The sequence below is a fragment of the Podarcis filfolensis genome (assembly GCF_964270895.1).
Source record: "Podarcis filfolensis genome assembly, chromosome: 4".
NCBI lineage: Eukaryota > Metazoa > Chordata > Lepidosauria > Squamata > Lacertidae > Podarcis > Podarcis filfolensis.
The window spans coordinates 94,201,565-94,226,528 of record NC_139607.1 but is presented as its reverse complement, the minus strand read 5'-3'; the positions used below and the strand labels follow the sequence as shown (position 1 = coordinate 94,226,528).

Sequence of the window (24,964 nt, the reverse complement as noted above, 5' to 3'; positions counted from 1 at the left end):
AGGGGGCGGTCTGTCTGGATGATGCCCTAAGCCAGGAGTCCCCAAACTAAGGCCCGCGGGCCCGATAAGGCCCGAGGGACTCGTTTATCCGGCCCGCGGCGACCCCAGCCGCCCACTGCCGCCACCGGCTCTTACCGGCGCTGTGCTGCGCGGCTGCCCACTTCCGAGTCGGAGGAGCACCGGAAAGCATTGTGCGCATGCGCAAGCGTTATTTCCGGTGCTCCTCCGACCCAGGAGTGTGCCGGAAATAGCGTGTGCGCACGCGTATGGGCATGCGCTCCCCCGACCTCTGGCCCGCTGCGCGATTGGCGCTGGAGACACTGGCCAGAGGCGTGGTAAGTTTGCTGACCCCTGCCATAAGCCCCTTCCCGTTTGGGGTTTCCTGTGCCCAGTGAGGACTGAAAACTAATGGAGGAGGTTGCTGGACTGGTCAGCAAGTTTCTTTGTGCGACAATGACCTTAGCTGGCCACTTAGAATCATGGAATCGTAGAACTGCAGAGTTGGAAGAGACCCCAGATGTCACCTAGTACCACCCCCCACAATGCAGGAATCTCAGCTAAAGCACCCATCAGATGTGTCCAACAGCAACCCAAAATAAAGAGTTAAGTTGCAAGAGCTGCAACCAAGAGACTGGTCCACAGCAGTGACCAGAGGAGGAATGGCCGCTGGGAGGAGCTCAGACGGAAGAAATGCCACGGTGCATCTGCAGCAGCACAACCGGAAGCCTTGCTCTGCCCCAGCTGCAACAGAACATGTCTCTCCCCTATCGGTCTCCTACAGCAACAGTGGAGAACAAAAAGACTGGGATCTATTGGCAGATTTCCGAGTGGAACGCAAGCAGCAAGCGTAAAAACAGCAAGGATTTCTGGTTATTGCTTTCAACAAAAAAAGACTTTTCTTCACGTGCTAAATTAGGATTAAAAGAAGAGTTTTGGGGAGCGCAGGAAAAGACCAGGAGCTGATTTCTGTTTTGTGTGGAAGGCGTGCGAGTTCTGTTCTGGCACTGAAACCATATTCCTGGGCTCCTTAACTTTAACTGAGGTCGCCTGTCCGCAAAGACCACCATTTCCAGGTAGCTGACTTTGGGAACTTAGCAAAGAACACAGACCCCCAAAAGCTTAAATCCTGACATTCCGTTCTTTAAAGGTCTCCAGAGATGAGGGAGATATGATTATGCTTTCCAACCACTACCAACAACAGCAGCAGCTTACCATTAAAAAAAACAAGACCCCTTAGACAAACTAACAGGAAGGATTCAAGACCGGCGGGACCAGAGGTTTACCGAAGACTAGACTAAATTTACTGAGTATTTGAAAAGTATTTGTGATGATCAGACTACGTTTGTAGGACTACAAAAAGTTCTGTGAGGAGTAATTTAAGAAATATTGTAAAGATGGAAAGGGAGAAATGATTTGATAGAAAAGGTAAAGGCAATATTAAGTTAAGAATTGCAGGAGAAATAATCAAGACGGAAGGCTATCAGAGATGCTGAAGGAAGTCCAAACAAGGACATATGTATAATAATTTGTGTGGTATGTCTTTAAAAAATTGTATGCTAAAAAATAAAAAAAATTATTAAAAAAAAAGAATACCCCAAAGCCGCTAACTATAATTCCTGAAGAAAATGAGAGGCAACTGCAATTTGAGGACTGGTTCAATACGGCAGACTACCCTCTTCCGTTATTTCTGCGTATAACTCCGCTCCCCAGCCCCGCTCCCACCTCAGTCCCACAGAAAACAACTCCCTCCAGGGGCCGCATAGCAAAACATAACCTTTCCCCTTTCTGCATTTGTAGAATGCACCTCAAGTCACTTTTTGTCAGGCAGTTCAGTATTACACCCAACAACTCCATCCCTCACAGAGCTGTTTCCCATGTTCAGAAAGTTATTATTGTTTCATGCCTGGTGGCAAGAAATCTCTGCCAAGGTGGTTTGTAAACACCCATTTGTTACCCAGACCTCTCAAGTCTATCTCGGTCTCGGCTCCGAAAGATGGATTTGCACGCCAACCATGGCTGTACTCCTGAGAGAGGCGTAGCTCCCCCACTCCACCTCGCCCATCCCCAAAATGAATAGTTTGCATGAACTATGGGCCTATATGTACACTGAGGAGCAAGGAGAGTTATGGGTGCAGGTGCTTAGAGACTACTGCAGCTAAGCGGTATATTGTTGGCATCTGTATGGTCTCCAGAGACAATGGAGTGCGCCCCTGGGGGTGAAGTCAAACGGCTGTGTTAGAAGCACCGAAGTGACCTCCCTGGGGTGCAAGCCTGGGCAGTGCAAATTATTATTATTATTATTATTATTATTATTATTATTATTATTAAATTTTATTTATACCCCGCCCTCCCCAGCCAAGACCGGGCTCAGGGCTCAGGGCGGCTAACAACCAATAATAAAAACAAGTTGATTGAAATACAACTTAAAAAACAAGATTAAAATACAACATTAAAACAATTAAAACATTAAAATGCAGCCTCATGACAGGAGGAGAAAGGAAAAAAGAAAGGGGGGGAGGGAATCAAATTGATTCTAAGACAAAGGCTAGGCAGAACAACTCTGTCTTACAGGCCCTGAGGAAAGAAATCCGATCCCGCAGGGCCCTGGTCTCATGAGGCAGAGCGTTCCACCAGGCTGGAGCCAGTGTGGAAAAGGCCCTGGCTCTGGTTGAGGCTAATCTGACTTCCTTAGGGCCCTCTAGGGTGTTGCTATTTATGGACCTTAAGGTCCTCCGTGGGGCATATCGGGAGAGGCGGTCCCATAGGTACGAGGGTCCTAGGCCATGAAGGGCTTTAAAGGTCAAAACCAGCATCTTAAATCTGACCCTGTAATCCACCAGGAGCCAGTGCAGCTGGAAAAGCACTGGGTGAATATGCTCCCATGGCAGGGACCCCGTGAGGAGCCTCGCTGCAGCATTCTGCACCCGCTGGAGTGAATTGAAGTCCTGGACCGAGAGCCCCCTCTTGGCTTCGCTGACGTGGTCCAAAGGAACCGGTCTTGAAAGACCTACATTGGCTCCCAGTACGTTTCTGAGCACAATTCAAAGTGTTGGTGCTGACCTTGAAAGCCCTAAACGGCCTCAGTCCAGTATACCTGAAGGAGAATCTCCACCCCCATCGTTCTGCCCGGACACTGAGGTCCAGCTCCGAGGGCCTTCTGGCAGTTTCCTCCCTGTGAGAAGCCAAGTTACAGGGAACCAGGCAGAGGGCCTTCTCGGTAGTGGCACCCACCCTGTGGAATGCCCTCCCATCAGATATCAAAGAGAAAAACAACCACCAGACTTTTAGAAGACATCTGAAGGCAGCCCTGTTCAGGGAAGTTTTTAATGTGTGACATTTTAATGTATTTTTAATCTTTGTTGGAAGCCGCCCAGAGTGGGTGGGGAAACCCAGCCACATGGACGGGGTACTACTATTACTTCTTCTTCTTCTTCTTATTATTATTATTATTATTATTATTATTATTTCCAAACATCTTAGGGACTCTGGATTCACCTCCTTAGCCTTTTCTTCTCCTCAAGATATCCCACAAGGCAGTGGAGGTTTAGGACCAGAGTTTTCCTTCTCCTCGATGGGCAACCTTCCCAGGTGGACGAGCCCCATCTGCCCCTCACGTCTCTCTACAGCAGCAGTTCTCAACCTGTGGGTCCCCAGACGTTGTTGGACCACAACTCCCATCATCCCTGAGCTCTGGCCTTGCTGGCTAGGTGTGATGGGAGTTGTAGTTCAACAACACCTGGGGAACCACAGGTTGAGAAAGGCTGCTCTACGGCACGTGCAGTAACCGCCTTCTTGACCATCAGGCCCACTCTTGGTCTCATCCGCTCAATCCATCACAGCCTGTCTTTGCATGCAGGGAAAGTCCCTGCCCCATTGGCTACCTTCACCTGTTTTAGCCGGCCAGTCAGAGCCGTATCTCAGAGTGTGGCTGCTGTCACAGGCTGGCAGCTTCTAGGAGCCACAGGTGAGAAAGGAGGGCCGACGGTGGGCAATGTCACGGGTAAAAATTGGCCGCTGTTTCTTTTATGCTAAAATAACTAAGTCAGCCTGAGTCAGCGGCCTACAGTGACTCATGCAGCCTTTCACCAAATTGTACCTGTATATATAGAGTGGAGGAGGAGGAGGAGTTTGGATTTGATATCCCGCTTTATCACTACCCGAAGGAGTCTCAAAGCGGCTAATATTCTCTTTTCTTTTCCCTTCCTCCCCCACAACAAACACTCTGTGAGGTGAGTGGGGCTGAGAGACTTCAAAGAAGTGTGACTAGCCCAAGATCACCCAGCAGCTGCATGTGGAGGAGCGGAGATGCGAACCCGGTTCACCAGATTACGAGTCTACCGCTCTTAACCACTACACCACACTGGCTCTCATTGAGTGGTCAATGTTAGTGTTGGGTTGCTTGGATGGTAGAAAGCTGGTTGAATTTGGTGTGTGTCAGTGGCGTAGCGTGGGGGGTGCAGGGGGGCCGGCCGCACCGGGCGCAACATCTGGGGGTTAGGGTTAGGGGGCGCAAATCCACGGGTTAGGGGGCGCAAATCCACAGGTTAGGGGGCACAAATTACTTGCCTTGCCCCGGGTGCTGACAACGCACGCTACGCCACTGGTGTGTGTAAAAGCTGCCGGTCGTGGTTGGAGAAGACAACTTTTTTAAGAATAAAAGCAGCATTCTGCAAAGTACTCTTTCTTAAGGACTCTTTGTGCCAACTAAGGTCTGAGGCAAAGGAGGAAAAAGGAGGTCAGAACCTTTCCCCCCCCAAACATGGATAGGCAAACGACCCCAGAAGGAGCTGGATGTGTCCCCCACCCCACCCCTCCCCTAACACCACCATACACTGTTGAAATAAATAAATGGGAAAAAAGCCGCAGGTGCAATTACCAATGGCGCAGTCGTGTCCAGTCCAGCTGGGATCACAGCTGCACAGGCCGGTTTCGGGCACGAACGTGCCGTGGCCGGAACACTGGTCCAGGCAGGTCGCTCTGGGGGTCTCGCAGTTGGTTCCCCCCCATCCGACGGAGCAGTGGCATTCTCCTCTCACACACACGCCACGACCGGAGCAGGTGGGGTCCATGCAGTCCACTGCAGCAGGAAGAGAGGAAAAGAGAAGCACATGTAAAAACAAGTCTAGGTTTGCATTCATGACCTCATTTGTTTATTCAGCTTATGCCCCTCCAGGGAGTTCAAGGTGGCCGAAGTAATCTGCCCCCCATCACATCCTCACAACAACCTTGCGAGGTAGGCATGGGGAGAGAGGGAGCGGCAGGCCCCGAGCCACACCCAGGTGAGCTTCACGGCTGAGCGAGGATTTGCTATAGATCACGGGTAGGCAAACTAAGGCCCAGGGGCCGGATCTGGCCCAGTCGCCTTCTAAATCCGGCCTGCGGACGGTCCAGGAATCAGTGTGTTTTTACATGAGTAGAATGTGTCCTTTTATTTAAAATGCATCTCTGGGTTATTTGTGGGGCCTGCCTGGTGTTTTTACATGAGTAGAATGTGTGCTTTTATTTAAAATGCATCTCTGGGTTATTTGTGGGGCATAGGAATTCGTTCATTCCCCCCCCCCCAAAATATAGTCCGGCCCCCCACAAGGTCTGAGGGACAGTGGACCAGCCCCCTGCTGAAAAAGTTTGCTGACCCCTGCTATTGATAAATATACAGTGGTACCTCGGGTTACATACACTTCAGGTTACATACGCTTCAGGTTACTGACTCCGCTAACCCAGAAATAGTGCTTCAGGTTAAGAACTTTGCTTCAGGATGAGAACAGAAATTGTGCTCTGGTGGCACGGCGGCAGCAGGAGGCCCCATTAGCTAAAGTGGTGCTTCAGGTTAAGAACAGTTTCAGGTTAAGTACGGACCTCTGGAATGAATTAAATACTTAACCCGAGATACCACTGTATCTATTGATCGCTTCCGTTTGCGGATTTGCTTCCTGTCAAAACATCGCTAGGCGCTTTAACAGCAGAAGCACCGGCGACAGAAACATATGTGAAACAATTCTGTATATAAAACCCGTTTTCCAACCCAATGCAAATGCAGAGCAGGGTAAAGATTCACACTTAAAAGGCTTGTCAGGGCAGGTAGGTCTTCCATAGGTGCTGGAAAGAGAACGTGAATTCCAATGGATGGGCGCCGCCATGCTATGTTCCCCACGTCTTTCGCCTGCCTCCACTTCCTCCCTCTTACCTGCGATTCCTGTGCGTCTAGATGACCCTCTGGATCCGCCCGCCCAGCTCTACAACTCAACGACACCCTCCCATGTGCTGAACTATAGTTTCAAGCTCCGTGAGGCAGGGACCCACCCTCCTGTGCTATGCAAAGTGAGATGTGTATCTATGGCACAAAGATAATAGAATCATAGAACTGTAGAGTTGGAGTCTACTTCAGCCCCCTGCAATGTAGAAATCCTTTGTAGGGCTCAAACCCACGACCCTGAAATTAAGAGCCTCATGCTCTCTCGGCTGAGTTATCCCAGCAGACAAATGCCTTTGTCAGATTCTCCTGCTAGCATCAAGCTACCAGACAGACCACCTGTTTGGCATGATCTGGAAGCTGTTGTTGTTTACTCGTTTAGTCGTGTCCGACTCTTCGTGACCCCATGGACCAGAGCACGCCAAGCACTCCTGTCTTTCACTGCTTCCCGCAGTTTGGTCAAACTCATGTTCGTAGCTTCGTGAACACTGTCCAACCATCTAGTCCTCTGTCGTCCCCTTCTCCTTGTGCCCTCAATCTTTCCCAACATCAGGGTCTTTTCCAGAGAGTCTTCTCTTCTCATGAGGTGGCCAAAGTCTTGGAGCCTCAGCTTCAGGATCTGTCCTTCCAGTGAGCACTCAGGGCTGATTTCCTTCAGAATGGATAGGTTTGATCTTCTTGCAGTCCATGGGACTCTCAAGAGTCTCCTCCAGCACCATAATTCAAAAGCATCAATTCTTCGACCATCAACCTTCTTGATGGTTCAGCTCTCAGCTCCATACATCACTACTGGGAAAACCATAGCTTTAACTATACGGACCTTTGTTGGCAAGGTGATGTCTCTGCTTTTTAAGATGCTGTCTAGGTTTGTCATGGCTTTTCTCCCAAGAATCAGGCGTCTTTTAATTTCATGGCTGCTGTTAACTGGAAGCCATATGTGTGTGTGTGTTTGTGTATATGTATATATATATGTATGTATGTGTGTGTGTGTATATATATATGTATGTATATGTGTATATATATGTGTGTGTGTGTGTGTGTGTGTACACAGTCATACCTCGGGTTACAGATGCTTCAGGTTGTGTTTTTTTAGGTTACGGACCCGCCGAAACCCGGAAGTAGCGGAACGGGTGACTTCTGGGTTTCGGGGGTTGTGCATGCACAGAAGTGCTAAATTGCGCTTTGCGCATGCACAGAAGCGCGAAATGGCAACCCATGCGTGCACAGATGCGCCACTGTGGGTTGTGAACATGCATCCTGCACGGATCACGTTTGCCACCCAAGCGTCCACTGTATGTGTGTGTGTGTGTATGTAATTGGACTTAATTTACATCGGCTGGAAAACAAAGTCACCTGCATTTTACCTAGGCTCAGCCCTTTCCCTGGCTGCACAAGGATATATTTCTGTGGCATGAAGACTCACACTCTTTTTGCATCGCCGGAGAGGCAGGAGGAGGAGACCCGGCCTATAAATCGCTGGGGCTGTTAAAAGCTTCCCAGAGCGAAGGCACCAATCTTAGAACGCAGGGACCTCTCTCAGCCCCCGGACTGTCTTCCTCCTCAGAAGTAACAGCCATGAAAGGGAGAACAGGGAGAGCGAGCTGGCAGCACCTTACGGCCCCGGCAGATGGTTCAACTGTGGGGAACAAAGATTGCCGGCTAACTGACAAGGGGCAACGGATAGGCAATTAATCATCCTCTCCGAAGGCCAAGAGGGGGGAAGGAGGTGAGCGGTACAGGGGTCTCCATCACAGGCGGCAAGAGCGCTCTGCTACCTCAGCGTTAACACAGGATTACCGGGGGGCGGGGGGAGGTTGCATGCATGTCAGGACACCTCATTCATCATAATCCCAGGGCCATTTTTCATGTTGAAACGAGCCCTTTCAGAAGGCGCCCGGTACAATGGCTACTTTAATCTTGCCCTTGCTGGCCACATCGCTTCAGAGTCTTGGCACCGTGGCACGGGGTCTCGGATTGGAGAGTTTCGCTGCCTCCTTTGTGAAAAAAAGCTTCAATGTGTGTGCGTTTGCTCCCTTTTCGTTTCCCACTTTCTTCTTCCTCTTGAAGAAGAAGAAGAATAGCATGGCTGTGGGTTTTCGTTTTTCATTTTCGCAGGAAGTTCTGCTCAGCAAATTCCGTTGCAAGCGAGTGAGTGGAGGCCTCCAGCCTCTTTCTAGAGATCTGTTCCAGGTGCAAACAGCAGATTTGGGGCACCGATCCACCGGGGGAGAGGACGTCTCCCAGGTCAGTTCCACCAAAATGACAGAAGGCTCTCCAGGGCTCCCATTCATTTCTGCAGGGCGAGCGCCGGAGAACTTCCTTGGCAATTATTAGAGGCTTGTTTTCTGGCAATTATTAGAGGCCTTACAACTCAATGGGCTCAATTCTATACCACCAACGGTTCAGGACCTGCTCTCGGACAGGAATGATCAACTCACTTTAATAGTGGCTGAATTTTTGAGTGCTGTCCATGTAGAAAGACTGGGCCATTATAAAGAGATTTAGTGGTTCTTAACTGATCGGTGATGTGGTAGTGTTGTATTGTATTATTTATGCAAATTGATTCTCTCTGGAGTTAAAGATCTGACTGGGACAAACCTTGTTATGTTGAGCTCGTATTTTGCACAATTTGTATACAGTGTTTGTTTGATAATGTGTGGTTTGCTATGCCTAATAAAGGATATTCATAATAACTTCCTTGGCCAAGTGTGGCATTAGGTTGCTGAAGCTAAAACAGCATTCTTTGATGAGCGTGGAATTGTAGAATTGTAGAGTTGGAAGGGACGTCCCGGGTCATCTATACCAACCCCCTGCAATGCAGGGATCTTTTGCCCAAAGTGGGACCCGAACTCACAACCATGAGATTTAAGGGTTTCATGCTCTACTGACTGAGCAAGTGGAACTGCTCAAGGATGTGGGAGATCCAGGAGTTCCCTGTTTAAGGAAGTTTTTAATGACTGGTGTTTTAATGTATTTTTAATCTCTTGTTGGAAGCCGCCCAGAGCGGCTGGGGAAACCCAGCCAGATGGGCGGGGCATAATAATAATAATAATAATAATAATAATAATAATAATAATAATAATTTATTATTTATACCCCGCCCATCTGGCTGGGCCTCCCCAGCCACTCTGGGCGGCTTCCATAGAAACCAAAAATACAGTAAAATATCGCACGTTAAAAACTTCCCTGAACAGGGCTGCCTTAAGATGTCTTCTGAATGTCAGGTTGTTGTTTATCGCTTTGACATCTGCTGGAAGGGCGTTCCACAGGGTGGGCGCCACTACCGAGAAGGCCCTCTGCCTGGTTCCCTGTAGCTTTGCTTCTCGCAATGAGGGAACCGCCAGAAGGCCCTCAGTGCTGGACCTCAGCGTCCGGGCAGAATGATGGGGGTGGAGACGCTCCTTCAGGTCTACTGGACCGAGGCCGTTTAGGGCTTTAAAGGTCAGCACCAACACTTTGAATTGTGCTCGGAAACGTACTGGGAGCCAATGTAGGTCTTTCAAGACCGGTGTTATGTGGTCTCGGCAGCCGCTCCCAGTCACCAGTCTAGCTGCCGCAGTCTGGATTAGTTGTAGTTTCCGAGTCACCTTCAAAGGTAGCCCCACTTAGAGTGCATTGCAGTAGTCCAAGCGGGAGATAACCAGAGCATGCATAAGTAACAACAACAACAACAACAATTACAGTGGTACCTCTGGTTACATACGCTTCAGGTTACATACGCTTCAGGTTCCAGACTCCGCTTACCCAGAAATATTACCTCGGGTTAAGAACTTTGCTTCAGGATGAGAACAGAAATTGTGCTCCAGCGGCGCAGCAGCAGCGGGAGGCCCCATTAGCTAAAGTGGCGCTTCAGGTTAAGAACAGTTTCAGGTTAAGAACGGACCTCCGGAACGAATTAAGTACTTAACCCGAGGTACCACTGTATTATTTGGAGTTCAGGATAAGCACTGCATGAGAAATAATAATAATAATAAAAGGCGGTAAAACATCAAACATTAAAAACTTCCCTAAACAGGGCTGCCTTCAGATGCCTTCTAAAAGTCAGATAGTTGTTTATCTCCTTCACTCTGACAGGAGGGCATTCCACAGGGAGGGCACCACTACCGAGAAGGCCCTCTGCCTGGTTCCCTGTAACCTCACTTCTCACAGTGAGGGAATCGCCAGAAGGCCCTTCGGAGCTGGACCTCAGTGTCCGGGCTGAACGATGAGGGTGGAGATGCTCCTTCAGGTATACTGGACTGAGGCCATTTAGGGCTTTAAAGGTCAGCACCAACACTTTGAATTGTGCTCAGAAACGTACTGGGAGCCAATGTAGGTCTTTCAGGACCAGTGTTATGTGGTCTCGGCGGCCAGTCCCAGTCACCAGTCTAGCTGCCGCATTCTGGATTAGTTGTAGTTTCTGGGTCACCTTCAAAGGCAGCCCCACCTTCAAAGGTAGAAGGACTATAGAACAATGGCAGAGCATCTCCCTTGCATGGAGAAGGTTTCAGGTATCTCCAGGTATTGCTGGGAATGTCCTGTCTAAACATACGAAAAAACTTTCTGACAGTCGGAGGGCCTCCCTTGAGAAGTTGTGGATGTTCCTCGGAGGTTTTTGAGCAGAGGTTGGATGGCCATGTGTTGGTCATGTATGAGATTCCTGCATTACGGGGGGTTGGACTAGATGACCCTTGGCGTCCCTTCCAACTCTGCAATTCTATGATAGCTTAGGAGTGTCGCTGCCAGTCAGTGAAGACAGTACTGAGTTACATGGACCAGAGGTCTGACTCGGGATAAGCCAGCTTCCAACATTCCTGTGCTCCCAATTGCACCAGCTGAACTGAAATAGCTACACAGTTTAAAGTCCCCCAAATACCAGAAACCCACTTCACAGAAACTTCACAGAAACTGGCTGCCCCAGTTTTGTGGAACACCGTCCCCGTTGAGGCAGGTGCCTGCTCTCTGTGCCTTTCAGAAACATTTGCAAACACTCTTGCTTCAACAAGTTTTTCCCCAGTTGGGTGAAAAGGCGTCTCTGCCTTGGGAGCTAACTTCATATTGCTTTCCTCAGTCCAGTATATCTGAAGGAGCATCTCCACCCCCATCGTTCAGCCCAGACACTGAGGTCCAGCGCCGAGGGCCTTCTGGCGGTTCCCTCATTGCAAGAAGTGAGGTTACAGGGAACCAGACAGAGGGCCTTCTCGGTAGTGGCACCCGCCCTGTGGAACACCCTCCCTTCAGATGTGAAGGAAATAAGCAGCTATCCTATCTTTAAAAGACATCTGAAGGAAGCCCTGTTCAGGGAAGTTTTTAATATTTAACGCTGTACTGTTTTTAACACTTGATTGGGAGCCACCCAGGGTGGCTGGGGAAACTCAGCCAGATGGGCGGGGTATAAATTAAAAATTATTATTATTATTATTATTCCAAACCTATCTTGCTTTCTCGTACTGTTTCCAAAACTATTTCAGTGGTATGGCTGCACCCAGCCTTGCGACGTCTTTAGGAGTCCATCAATACATTAATCAATAACAATGCATTGGGAATTGAACCTGCTGGATACAATCGGGGAGGAAACACAGCTTGGTAATAAGAGCACATGTTCCAGGTTTTGCAAAGCTGCAACCAGCACCGTACATGACCACTCAGCGCTGAGATAAATGGGAGAGGTACAGGAGAAGAGGCAGACTAGCACAATTCCTGTTCGTTTCAACAAAACGCAGGCAGGAGAGATCTGGCTGGACCGCAATAACTCAAGGACCACCTCCCCTGATATGAACCAACCCAGACCCTGCGATCACGATCGGACGCCCTTCTCCATGTGCCTTCTCCATGCGATGTTTGGAAGATGGCAACACCAGAACGGGGCCTTTTCTGTGGTGGCTCCCCATTTGTGGGGTGCTTTCCCCAGGGAGGCTTGCAAGGCACCAAGCGAAAACATTCCTCTAGACGTTTGGCCAATTAAACACTCTTTGGCCTTTTAAACTGTGTGCGTGCGTGCAGAGCTATTGTTTTTGTTTGTTATTATGGTATGTATGTTTGTGTTTTTGTATTGTAAACCGCCTTGTGATCCTCGGATGAAGGGCGGCAAAGAAATCTAATAAATAAATAAGTAAAATTTTTAAAAATGTTGCTTTGATAATACAGTGGAACCTCGGTTGTTGAACGTACTCCGTTCCGGAAGACTGTTCGACTTCCGAAACGTTTGACAACCAATGCACAAAGGGCTGCCAGCAATTTCAATGGTGAAAATGGAAAAACACGCAGCGGAAGGCATTTGACTTCTGAGGCACGTTGGAAAACGGAAGCAATTACTTCCGGGTTTCCGGAGTTCGGCTTCTGAAATGTTCGGCTTCCAAGACGCTCAAAAACCGAGGTTCCACTTTACTGTACAGGCTTAATACAATGTGTGTGTGTGTGTGTGTGTGTGTGTGTGTGTGTGTGTAAGAGAGAAAAGTTAAGAGAACATTAATCAGAAAAGGCATATTTTAAACATTGGTGGAAGAAGCGCTGAGGCTTCAAACCAAAAGAGATCAAGACCAGATGGCCCTCTTTTAAAGAAAAGAAATAATATTTGTGAAATATTTGAAATCAACTTTTATTGGAGGGATTTACAGTTGGGGGGGGGAGAATCCCACAGATTTCCTAAGTAACATATTTCATAGAGTCTTTTTAATGTTCCTTTCCTCTTGGCAGAAATACGAAATATTGTCTTGCATATGGGAAACAAATGCTGGGTAGGAAAGGGGAAAGCTCCCAGCCACACAAAGGCTCCTAGGAAAATGTGTTTCATTTGGTGCCTGCCCTTCTAACTCGGGGCTGCCATCCGATTAAATAATATTGGGCTTTTATTTATTTATTTAAGAATCTCTGTCCAACTTCGTAGCCCTAAGAGGCTTTCAAAGCAACAGCAAAAAAAGTTGTCTGAATAGAGCTGTAATAATAAGATTGCAACTGATATGAACAAAATCAGAATCATAATTGTCCAAGCACTTCCTATTTAATTCATTGATTTGAAATAAAAAGCTATGGAACGCCCTCCTTTGAGGGGTCTGAATGGCTTATTTCTCTGGGCTGCCTAAAAATGGAAGAGGAATTAGACCAAAGGCCTATCGAGTCTGACATCCTCACAGTGGCCATCCAGATATCTACTGGAAGCCCAAAAACTGCACCCGAGCACAACAGTTTAAGTGTCTAGTTGTGAGGACACTGGGTCTTTTCAGTGGCGTAGCGTGGGGGGTGCAGGGGGGGCCGGCCGCACCGGGCGCAACATCTGGGGGGGCGCTCGCACTCGCAGCTCTCTGCCCCTACCTGGCTCGAGTGCTAAAATCCACAGGTTAGGGGGCGCAAATTACTTGCCTTGCCCCGGGTGCTGACAACCCACGCTACGCCACTGGGTCTTTTTCTATATGCTTGCAATTGAACGGGCTTAGTATGATGGAAAGCTACAACCTGCTGGTGTACTAGCTGAAATCCATACAGAAACCTTTCTTTAGAAAGAAAGAAAGCGTGGATCTTGATGACGCCAGGGTACCACACGTTGGACAGGGAGAGGAGAAGGCTTGCCATTTTCAGGGGCAGCCTTCTGTCTGCTATCATGTGTTGTTCCTGCTTGTTGCCTCCGAAGGAGCTGACGGATGGGTGTCTTGCTGACACAAGCACATCCGTCCGCCAGCGCTGTCCCAAGAGCCACTTTGTTCATCGCTTCACAATAACAGGAGGTCTGGCATTAAGAAAGCAGTTCAACCCACCCACATTAGCGACAGCGCTTCCATCTTTCACACACATAAAGGAAAGAATGAAAACACAGAGCCTTATAAAAGACATGGAAATGAATGCAGATCAAGGAGAAATGCCACAACATTGCCATCTCGGGCCCAGAATGGAACTGAAAGCGATCTTAAAGCAAGACTTTTTTAAAAAAGAGACGTTCAGTTCTGAAGCAGGAGAACCACCTGCTGAAGGCCTGAAGGACCCTGCCCTTGCCTCTCTCCACCTGGCTTGGGTGGGGCTTGGCAGGCTTCACAAGGACTGCAGCTGCTTTTAAATTGTTTTTAATTTTTATCTGCGTTGTCTTAAATGAGACCAGCTTGTCTGTGAGCCCTGGACAACCTGCACCCTGCCTTGCTGGCCCTTTCCCACCTGGCCTGGGAGAGTGGAGTGTGGACTGACTCAAGCACAATTCAAAGTGTTGGTGCTGACCTTTAAAGCCCTAAACAGCCTCAGCCCAGTATACCTGAAGGAGCGTCTCCACCCCCATCGTTCAGCCCGGACACTGAGATCCAGCGCCGAGGGCCTTCTGGCGGTTCCCTCCCTGCGAGAAGTGAGGTTACAGGGAACCAGGCAGAGGGCCTTCTCGGTGGTGGCGCCTGCCCTGTGGAACGCCCTCCCAGCAGATGTCAAGACAATGAACAACTATTTTACTTTTAAAAGACAACTGAAGGAGGCCCTGTTTAGGGAAGTTTTTAATGTTTGACGCTGTATTGTTTTTAATATTTAATTGGAAGCCGCCGAGAGTGGCTGGGGAAACCCAGCCAGATGGGCGGGGTATAAATAAATAAATAAATAAATAAATAAATAAATATTATTATTATTATTATTATTATTATTATTATTATTATCATCATCATCATCATCATCATCATCATCATCATCATCATAGCTACAAAAGCTGAAGCTGTTGAATGGAGTACAGTGGTACCTCAGGTTAAGTACTTAATTTGTTCCGGAGGTCCGTTCTTAACTTGAAACTGTTCTTAACCTGAAGCACCACTTTAGCGAATGGGGCCTCCCGCTGCTGCGGCGCGATTTCTGTTCTCATCCTGAAGCAAAGTTCTTAACCCAAGGTACTACTTCTGGGTTAGCGGAATCTGTAACCTGAAGCGTCTGTAACCCGAGGTACCACTGTATTGTTACCGGTGGTTGAGAGAGAGCTGTTGCTGATATTATTTTTGTATCTTTAGTTTTATGATTTACATGGAAATTGTTTCCATTTGGTTGTGTACTTTTCGATGTGTTTAATTTATTGTTTATGACTTCAGTTATGTTTGTAATTATGTAAAGCTTGTCATGTTGTCAGTCGCCTCGAGCACAGTTTCAGCTATGGAAAGGCGGCATACAAACAAAATGATGATGATGATGAAGCAGTGCTTGAATCCAAGGCCAGAATATGACACGGCTTTCAGACTCTGAAAGGAAAAGCAGCACATAAATGCACCACTTCACATGCGCTGCCGCTCCGTAAACAATGGAATCAGTAATTGCTTACTATGGCACACCAAGGGGGAAAAACCAGTGCATACGTTTAGATGTGCAGATGGGGGAGGACTGGCCATTTTCTCACCCAGTTATTGTACCAAAAATGAAAGATAACCAGCCTCAAACAGTGGTGTTGGCACTTCAAGGTTTGTGCGAAGTCTTGGCATCCTCAAAAAACACATTGCAATGGGAGAAATTGGAAGGATCTCAAAAGAGAAGATAGACAGGGACGGGAAGGTGTTTAAAGGATACTCGCAAAACCATATTGAAAAATCAGAACTCCTATTAGAATAAACAAGTTCTGTTTTCAATACTGAAATACTAAATAAGATGGATAACGATGTGTAATAGAAAAAGAAGCATGAAATTAGGTTAAAGGTGTGTGAAAGAAAGTAATAGAAGTGGAAAGAAATTGCAATTGAGTAGATTGGAAGTCTAACACAAAGGTGGGGTGAGGGGTGGTGGATGGTGATGGGAAAAGGAATTATCTGTGGGACTGAATGTAGGTGTGTTTGAATATTTTTAAGGATTGTATGAAATGTATGTTTGTAGGCTTGCATATTCGCAATATGTGTGTATTAATGCTGAATTATTTTAACAATAAAAACTTTTCAAACAACAACAACAACAAAAAACACATTGCGGGGGGCAGAAATGGCCTCGGCCTCTAGAACTTGGCCCGCCTGTGAACAACTCCCCTCTCTCTTGCGCTGAAAACCAAAGGGCGGAAATAAGACCCACTGAGCGATGACTACAAATACCTTCCTCGCAGCTCTCTCCTTTGTATCCCGGGTTGCAGATACAGGTGCCCATGATACAGGTGCCATGGCTGTTGCAGGCGACGTCGATGCACTGGTTGGTTGGGACGTCGCATTCGGCTCCTTTCCACCCACTGTGGCACAAGCAGCGCCCTTTCATGTACTGCCCGTTGCCGCTGCATAAGACTGGGCAAGATGCTGAGAAGCAGGGAAGAGGAAACAACAAGAAAGGCAGCAGTTAAAAACTTTGTTCGCAAGGGGCCAAGGACTTTGCAAGGACTTAATGGTTTGCGTTTTATTAGCATTGCTCCTATTGATAGAAGGGACGTGGGTGGCGCTGTGGGTTAAACCACAGAGCCTAGGACTTGCCGATCAGAAGGTTGGTGGTTCGAATCCCTGAGACGGGGTGAGCTCCCGTTGCTCGGTCCCTGCTCCTGCCAACCTAGCAGTTTGAAACCACGTCAAAGTGCAAGTAGATAAATAGGTACCGCTCCGGCGGGAAGGTAAATGCCAGAAGCGGCTTAGTCATGCTGGCCACATGACCCGGAAGCTGTACGCCGGCTCCCTCGGCCAATAAAGCGAGATGAGCGCCGCAACCCCAGAGTCGGCCACGACTGGACCTAATGGTCAGGGGTCCCTTTGCCTTTACCTACTGATAGCCATCCTTACCTGTTGGAGCACCTGCCTGTTGTTTCATGAGCAGCTGCTCTGTTCAGTTGGGACTCCAAGGGGCTAGTTATTGGGCTTTTGAGAAGTCGCAGCAACTGTGTGGTCAGAATTATTAGCCCCCTCCCCGCCCATGTGCATCAAGGCATCTATTCCCATGCCCTATATTTTCACATCGTCTCTCCAATTAATGGCTCATGCAGCTTCCTGAGGTCAGCTGTCCCATGCCTGACCTAACAACCAGCACAAGCCTGCCTTGAAAGGTTTCTGGGGATGTTGAATCTGGATTTTTTGCCAAAACTCACAACGTCTATTAAGCCTGAGATGGGTTGTTATTCCATTGCCTCTGCTGAGAGAGCAGCTGCCTTTGTCTCTGCTCAGCTGTTCCCCAACAGCAGCTGTTCCTCAGGCTACCTGAATGGTTTCCATACCAGCTGGTCATTCTTAATAACTGCAGCTTGCATGTTTTCCTCCTCCATCCCCACACCCTTTTCCTTTTCTGTGTGTCATGCAACAGGGACTGTAAACCAACTCTGGGAACCTTTTGCCTGTTATGAGAACGAGCCACAGCAACCCTGGGGTACGTTGAGAGGCCCAAGTGAGTGATCCCTAGCGATGCTGGGACCTCATGCAAAGCACAGACCTCGTTGTTTTGTGTGTTTCCTATGACAAGTCTTGTGCACTTTAAACTATTTTGCACTGACTTGCTTCATCCTCGGTTTCCGTGCAAAGCCTTGAGTCCCCCTTTACGGAGCGTTGCAGGCTATAGCTGCAGCAAGCGGGAGAAAACTCCCACAAACTTTTTGACTAGCCACCTTTTTTGAAGGTTTGGCTTTGTGGGAACTTCAGGTAAAGAGGTTGCTTAGACTAGTCGTGGCTCCTGGGTGCCCTCCCTTCTTCAGTATTATTATTATTATTATTATTATTATTATTATTATTATTATTATTATTATTTATACCCCGCCCATCTGGCTGGGCTTCCCCAGCCACCCTGGGCGGCTTCCAACAAAATATTAAAAAACAGTAATGCATCAAACATTAAAAGATTCCCTAAACTGGGCTGCCTTCAGATGTCTTCTAAAAGTCTGGTAGTTGTTGTTCTCTTTGACATCTGGTGGGAAGGCATTCCACAGGGCGGGTGCCACCACCGAGAAGGCCCTCTGCCTGGTTCCCTGTAACTTGGCTTCTCGCAGTGAGGGAACCGCCAGAAGACCCTCGGCGCTGGACCTCAGTGTCCAGGTAGAACGATGGGGGTGGAGACGCTCCTTCAGGTATACTGGACCGAGGCTGTTTAGGGCTTTCAAGGTCAGCACCAACACTTTGAATTGTGCTTGGAAACGTACAGTGCACCAGGGCAGGCTCTCTAGGACAGGCATAGGCAAACTCGGCCCTCCAGATGTTTTGGAACTACAATTCCCATCACCCCTGACCACGGGTCCTGTTAGCTAGGGATGATGGGAGTTGTAGTCCCAAAACATCTGGCGGGCCAAGTTTGCCTGCTCCTGCTCTAGGATAACCTCTGAGGTTCAGGCAAGGAAAAGAAGCTGCTCAGAGGCCACCTTATGGTTGACGGGAAGACAAAAAGGGTCAGCCTAAGCTCAGCCAGCTATTGACAGAGTAGTTGCTGGAGAAACAATGGAACATAGTGATTGCTAAGCTTCTTGGACCAATTCTTTCCCCAAGGGGCAGTGCCATTGATGGGTCATTGTTCTCACTGTTTGCTCACATGCAGAAACCAAAAGGAAGGGGTGGGTGTGTTTGGTTGGGGGCAGGGAGGAGTGAGGCCTGTAGAGTCTCAGCTAGATAAATCTAAGAGAAACCTAAAAGTATGGATAAATGTTTATAGACTAGGAGGTGGGCTCCGAATCCATCCTTGCCCTTTGCCTGGAAGCCCCCATCCCACCTTCCACAAGATACAGTAGGGACAGTAACAAACAGCAACAAAAGTTAACCCGAATCCCTACCTCGTCCACAATCGGGACCCAGGAAGCCGAGAAAACAGTGGCAGGTCCCAGAGACACAGTCCCCGTTCCCATAGCAGTTGCTAGGGCAGTTATCCACTGATTCTGCGGGAAGGAGAAACAGAGACAACAAAAGAGTGTTTGAAGGAAAAGCAAAGGATATCAGTCATGGGAGTGGAGAACATCCATTAAAGAAGGTAGCGTAATTCAAACAGCAAACTTCTAATAATAAAAGAATATATTTTGAAAACAGAAACAGCAACACCCAACTCATTCTCCACACCAGATGATGGAGCAGAAAGCATTCCTATATAAGGGTGACAGCAATTAAGTACGGTAATCTAAATGCTAACCATTGTGGATTTCTCCATACAATTCCAGAGAAGAGAGAGTTATATGCGCCCAGTTTTGCAGGAACAGCAGGATCCCTTGCATTAAAACAAACATCTGGGCACTGTTGTAAATAAAAATATGCCCTTTTCCCTTATGGGGTATCCATGAGCCCATATAGAGTCCTTACATAGGTTCCCTATTGGTAGGAGAAAATAACAGAGGCCAACCAGAGAATATTGAGAAGCAAAGCAGCTAGTAAGCTGGATCTTTATTGATCTGTTGCAACAGGGTGCTCCCCTCACACGCAGGAAAGGAGGAGGACCCACAAAAATGCTGTGCAAGGGCTTATAAAGAGTTTTGAAATTCCCATTCTCTAGATCAAGACCACCCCCAGAAACATTATGCATGCATCATCAAGGGGTGTAACCTAAGACCACCCCTCAGATACATCCCAGAAAAGGCAGTCTAAAACAGAACATTTGCATGTTGTTTTTCTCCTGTCGCAGTTTATCTCCTGTCTGGCAAGTTACTTGATTGGATTGCCTGGGGAGCCCGGCCATTCTTTTGTAGTGGTAAAATACTTATTTCCTGGGCCACGTCACAGGCTCACACCTTATTCAAACAGACATATCCTTGAGACAGGATTTGTGAGGAAAGAGACAATGGGGAGACTTTTCCAGTTTGACCTTGCTCAGAAACGTACTGGGAGCCAATGTAGGTCTTTCAGGACCGGTGTTATATGGTCTCCCAGACACCAGTCTAGCTGCTGCATTCTGGATTATTTGCAGTTTCCAGGTCACCTTCAAAGGTAGCCCCACATAGAGCGCATTGAACTATTCCAAGCGAGAGATAACTAGAGCATGTACCACTCTGGCGAGACAGTCTACGGGCAGGTAGGGTCTCAGCCTGCGTACTAGATGGAGCTGGTAAACAGCTGCCCTGGACACAGAATTGGCCTGCACCTCCATGGACAGCTGTGAGTCCAAAATGAACGCCAGACTGTGCACCTGGTCCTTCAGGGTCACAGTTACCCCATTCAGGACCAGGGAGTCCTCCACACCTGCCCGCCCCCTGTCCCTCAAAAACAGTACTTCTGTCTTGTCAGAATTCAACCTCAATCTGTTAGCTGCCATCCATCCTCCAACCGCCTCCAGACACTAGCCTTTGGTTGATGCAGCCTAGAATAGCATCAGGTTTTTTTGCTGCTGCATCACTCTGTGGACTCATGTTAAGCTTGTGGTCCACCAAGACCCCCAGATCCTTTTCATGTGGACTGCTAGTAAGCCAGGTGTCCCCCATCTTATATTTGTGCAGCTGGTTTCATGCCAGAGACATTCCCAGCCACCGGGGATTGGACCTCGGACTTTTATGCAAAGCAGATGCTGTCCCACTGAGCTGTAGCCCTTCCCCTTAACAGATCAACAGATTAGGATACTTGCCTAATTGTTTATTTTCTTACAGTGCATTTATTTATTTTAGCGGATTCCGACTTCGGAGGACGTCAAAGTCAATTAACGGCAAAGAATCAAAAAGCTGTATTGAAATCAGAGACATCCAGCGCAACTTCGAGAAAGACAACATCTTGTAAAGCTGTGTAGTTATTTACATAATTCAAAATATCTATGTAGCAGAACTCCTGCTTCTTGCCTGAGGAGGCAGCATTAATTTATTCCATATACAATGTAATACTTTTGCTAAATAACTCCAGAAAAACCAGAAACATACAGTCTTCAAACTGTGCCTAGCACTTCGTTTTGTTTTAATGACAGCTCAAACTATTAGTGTTTACAATTTGCTTTTAATACAGGAAAAAACACACATGGCTTATTAAACATAAACACACTTTTTTTTTTTACCCGCGAAGAGAAAATAAAGATCATTTTGATGATTTATTCGCCGACGTTTGCATGAAGACAGGTACGGCAGTGTGTGTGGCATTAGACGAAATGATAAAATAGCATAGTTCGTTTGAGTCTATTGTTTCTGGTTCACACTCCATGCAATGTGTGTCATATTAAAATAGGATGTAATTATATAGGAGCGGCCTTAACTTAGCTAGATCTCTGTGTGTGTGTCCCCACTGAAACAAGTTAGAAACAATGGAAGCGGTGAGGAAACAACTCCTCTCTTTTTAAGACCTTGATTCAGGTCTTTGCTGCAACTGAGCCATTTCATAAACCTCTCACAAAAATTAACCGTTGAACTATCCAATAAAAGAGGTCTTAAAAACACGAGTGTCAGAGCTACCCTAGGTCCCAGCTCACAAAGGACCAACGCTGCTTCGTTGTTAAGTATAAAAGTCTTTATTGAAGTTCAGATTCACTTCCAGAGCCGCAGCACGCAGCTCCACGTCTTAAGTGTCAGACCACTGATGCTCCGTCTGAGTCTCCTCCCCCTTGACACCAATTTAAGATTCTAGCCTTGCTCCACCTTCTCCGCTGCTCCTTCCTCCTCTGGGTCTGCCTGCCTGCCGGGGTTCCACCCTTTCTAGCCTCTTCTCCCGCTGATTCCCCTGAGCCTTCTCCCTCCCTCCGGCGGGCTTTAGGAGCTGGTTCCCCATCCGGGTCTCCTGCTGTCCCGCGCGCCTGCACATTTGAACTTGGCGCGCGCGCCCAGCCAGCAGCTTTCCTCCTGACCGTTTCACTGCTGCTGCTGTCACTGCTTCCCCCTTCGGGGGGGCTAGCTGCAACTGACCTCCCCTCCGTTGGAGGCGTGGTCAGCCCTGACTCCCTCTCTGGAGGAGGCACTGCCCCTGACACATGTGACTCTTCCCCCCCCCTACGCTCTGGTGGGGAAACTGGTCCCGATCCTCCACTGCTGCTTTGGGGTTCCCCTCTGGCTCCTTGTTTCTGGTGCGTCCCCCCTGGGACCCCCCTTGCCCTGACCATCGGCGCCCCCTTCTGGGAATCTTCTGATTCGCTGGAGAAGCTCATGGAATCTCTCGGGCCACTGTCATACTCCCCTACGCTGCCCTCGGATTCTTCCCCTTCGCTCTCCCAATCCTCTCTCCCCAGTGCTCCTGCTCCTGATTCCCTGACAACGAGCCTTTCTAGATGATGCACTGCTTACTGTGAGGCATTGGTCACTGACGTAAAAGATATTCGTACTGGGCCCACAATAGAAAGTGTCCTTTCATACTGCATCACGGTGTGGTACGCTGGTTTGACATCAACTGATAGGAAGTGCCTACAGAGGGTGGTGAATACAGCACAAGATATTCCGGCTGTCCCGTGAATCTGCTGGATGAAATAGCGGAAGAACATTGCCCCAGGAGAGTGAGGAAAATTCTCAGGGATGATTCACACACTGGCCGGCACTTTCTGGATCTCCTGCCCTCAGGCAGAAGATATAGAAGCATGATTAGTCGCACCAACAGGGTAAAGAACAGCTTCTATCTGTGGGCTGTTAGGCCACTGAATGAAAAGATAACAACAGGGCAACTGACTTTTGGATTTGGTGGGTGTGCGTCAGTAAACGAGGGGAATTAAGACTAAGAGAGCTGAGTGGGGGATGCTCGTGTTAATCTCACTGTATACAAGTTGTTCAAGTGACAATAAAGTATTTCAATGGTGATGATTTCAAATTACTTCATCTCCAATAAAAGGAGAGGGGTACACGCTGCTCCAAAGAGAAGTCTAAGCTTGTAAGATGAACCCTGCTGGGTTAGAACAAAGGCCACAAGGATCTAATTTGCCCAAGTTCACAGGGATTTGAATCCAGCTTAGAATAATAGAATAGTGGAGTTGGAAAGGGAGCCAAGGGTCATCTAGTCCAACCCCTTGCAATGCAGGAATCTCAGCTAAAGCATCCATGGCAGAAGGCCACCCAACCTCTGCTTAGAAACCTCCAAGGAAGGGGAGTCCATAACCTCCCAAGGGAGACCATTCCACTGCCGAACAGCTCTTACTAGGTGTTAATCCAGCAGTTGTTGCTTTTCTCCTTTTTAAAGGACTGTCGACTGAATAGAGCAGTGTGCATGCACACAAAAGCTTATACCAAGAACAAACTTACCGTATTTTTCGCTCCACAAGACACACTTTTTTCTTCCTAAAAAGTAAGGGGAAATGTCTGTGTCTTATGGAGCGAATGTGTGGCCCCTGGAGCCAATTGCCCAGGGACTAAAAGCAGATCATGCTTTTTTTTTTTTTTGAAAGAGGAAAGTGGGTGTTGAAACAAAGCCACTGGTCGTTTGCCAATCGGGGAGAGAGATAAGGGAGGCTAGAGATAAAGGAGGCTGCCTGGGAGCGGGGAGGTAAAGGCAGCAAACTTGCAAAGGGGGGAAACAGTAAGACTAAAGCAATAAGGAGAGAAATTAGAAGAAAAGGAGGAGCAAAAAGCTGCTCCAGCTAAGGAAAAGACACTAAGGCAAACAAGAGGGAAGGGAGTGTTGAAAGGAAACAGCTGATCGGTGGGATCGGAAGAGATATAAGGGACACTGCCTGGGAGTGGGGAGGTAAAAGCCCATGGATGCTCAGGATTTTTACATTGGGTCACCCCAAATTCACCATCAGATCACATAGCATGTCCATGGCTACAGCCTGCACCAAAAAAATCATGCAGCCACTGCTGCGTGGGGCCACAATGGCGCAAAAACGTGGTTACGAAGCATGGATCCTCAGGATTTTTGCATTGGGTCACCCCAAATTCACCATCAGATCACATGTCTGTGGCCACAGCATGAACCACAAAAATCGTACATCCACTGTTTCGTTTAGAATAGTTTTCCTCCTCTAAAAACTAGGTGCATCTTATGGTCAGGTGCGTCTTATGGAGTGAAAAATATGGTGGTTGGTCTCTAAGGTGCTACTAGACATTATTTATATATATATATATATCAACTGCGTCAGACCAACATGGCTATCTACCTGAATCTAGAGCATTTTGAGGCGCAACTTGCGCAGGGAGAACATCTACGGGCACCACACTGACTACTCCTGTCTCCTTAGCGACACACCTCTCAGGATATCTGTTCACGGAGTTGTGGGAGCCTGTTTAGCCCCCCATGACCCACAGTGCGGACCTCGGAGACGGCAGAGTCACGAAACACTTGCCTGCTGGCAAGCAGCGAGCCTGATATAGTGCGGCAAGCTTGTTAAAGCTGCCTTGCCCTGTCCTGCAATTACCCATGTGAATTACTTTTTCTCTGGACAAAATGCAATTATATATATTAAAGAGATGGACAAATTGGCTGGTCTCCCAACAGATCTTCCTCCTCTCCCTCCCCCCACCTCGCTTTCAGATTAATTATCCACCCTCTGGCGGGCTTGGGTGGGCCAGCAGAACAGCAAATGTTGCAATATTTCTTCCTTATTTATCTACTGCGTAGCATCATGCTTAATTACTAGGGGTCTCTCTCTCTCTCTCTCGGGCTAGAGGCCAAGGCAATGCCTTCCCAACACCAGGCCTTATTAGAGGCTTTGCTAATGAAAATGCATGTTAAGAGTTACATATTTTATAGCCTCTGTGCTTGGCTCGCGGCTCCCCAGGCATCGAGGAACGAATAAGCCGGCGCCAAGGAGAAACCAAACCAAACCAAACCCAAGCACTGCGAATTTAGCAGGGCAGCAGCTTGCATGCAGTTAGAACCAGCAGCACTTTCCACATTGTGATGGAAGATTGGGGGAAATTATGGAAAACTGATTTAAAATTTAAAGAAAATTTAAAGGGTTGGTTTCTATAGGGAGAGGCGGTCCTTGAGTTACTGCAGTCTCGAGCCATTTAAGGCTTCATAGGTCAAAAGCAGCACTTTGAACTGGGCCTGGAAACTAAATATTGGCATTATACGCTCGAGCCAACTTGCCCTGGTGAGCAACCCGGCT

At 47.9% G+C, this 24,964-nt stretch overlaps 1 protein-coding gene across 14 annotated transcripts in view; it reads right to left on the bottom strand.

Annotated features, from left to right (window-relative positions):
• TENM4 (teneurin transmembrane protein 4) overlaps window positions 1–24,964 on the bottom strand; it is a 645,582-nt gene that overhangs the window by 137,724 nt on the left and 482,894 nt on the right. For all 14 annotated transcript variants that reach the window (XM_083609383.1, XM_083609392.1, XM_083609393.1 and 11 more), the window contains 3 exons: window positions 18,816–18,917; window positions 16,189–16,383; window positions 4,877–5,077 (listed from right to left, as the gene is read on the bottom strand). In XM_083609383.1, coding sequence (XP_083465509.1) covers window positions 4,877–5,077; window positions 16,189–16,383; window positions 18,816–18,917 — 498 coding nt within the window. The remainder of the gene's footprint in view (window positions 1–4,876; window positions 5,078–16,188; window positions 16,384–18,815; window positions 18,918–24,964) is intronic.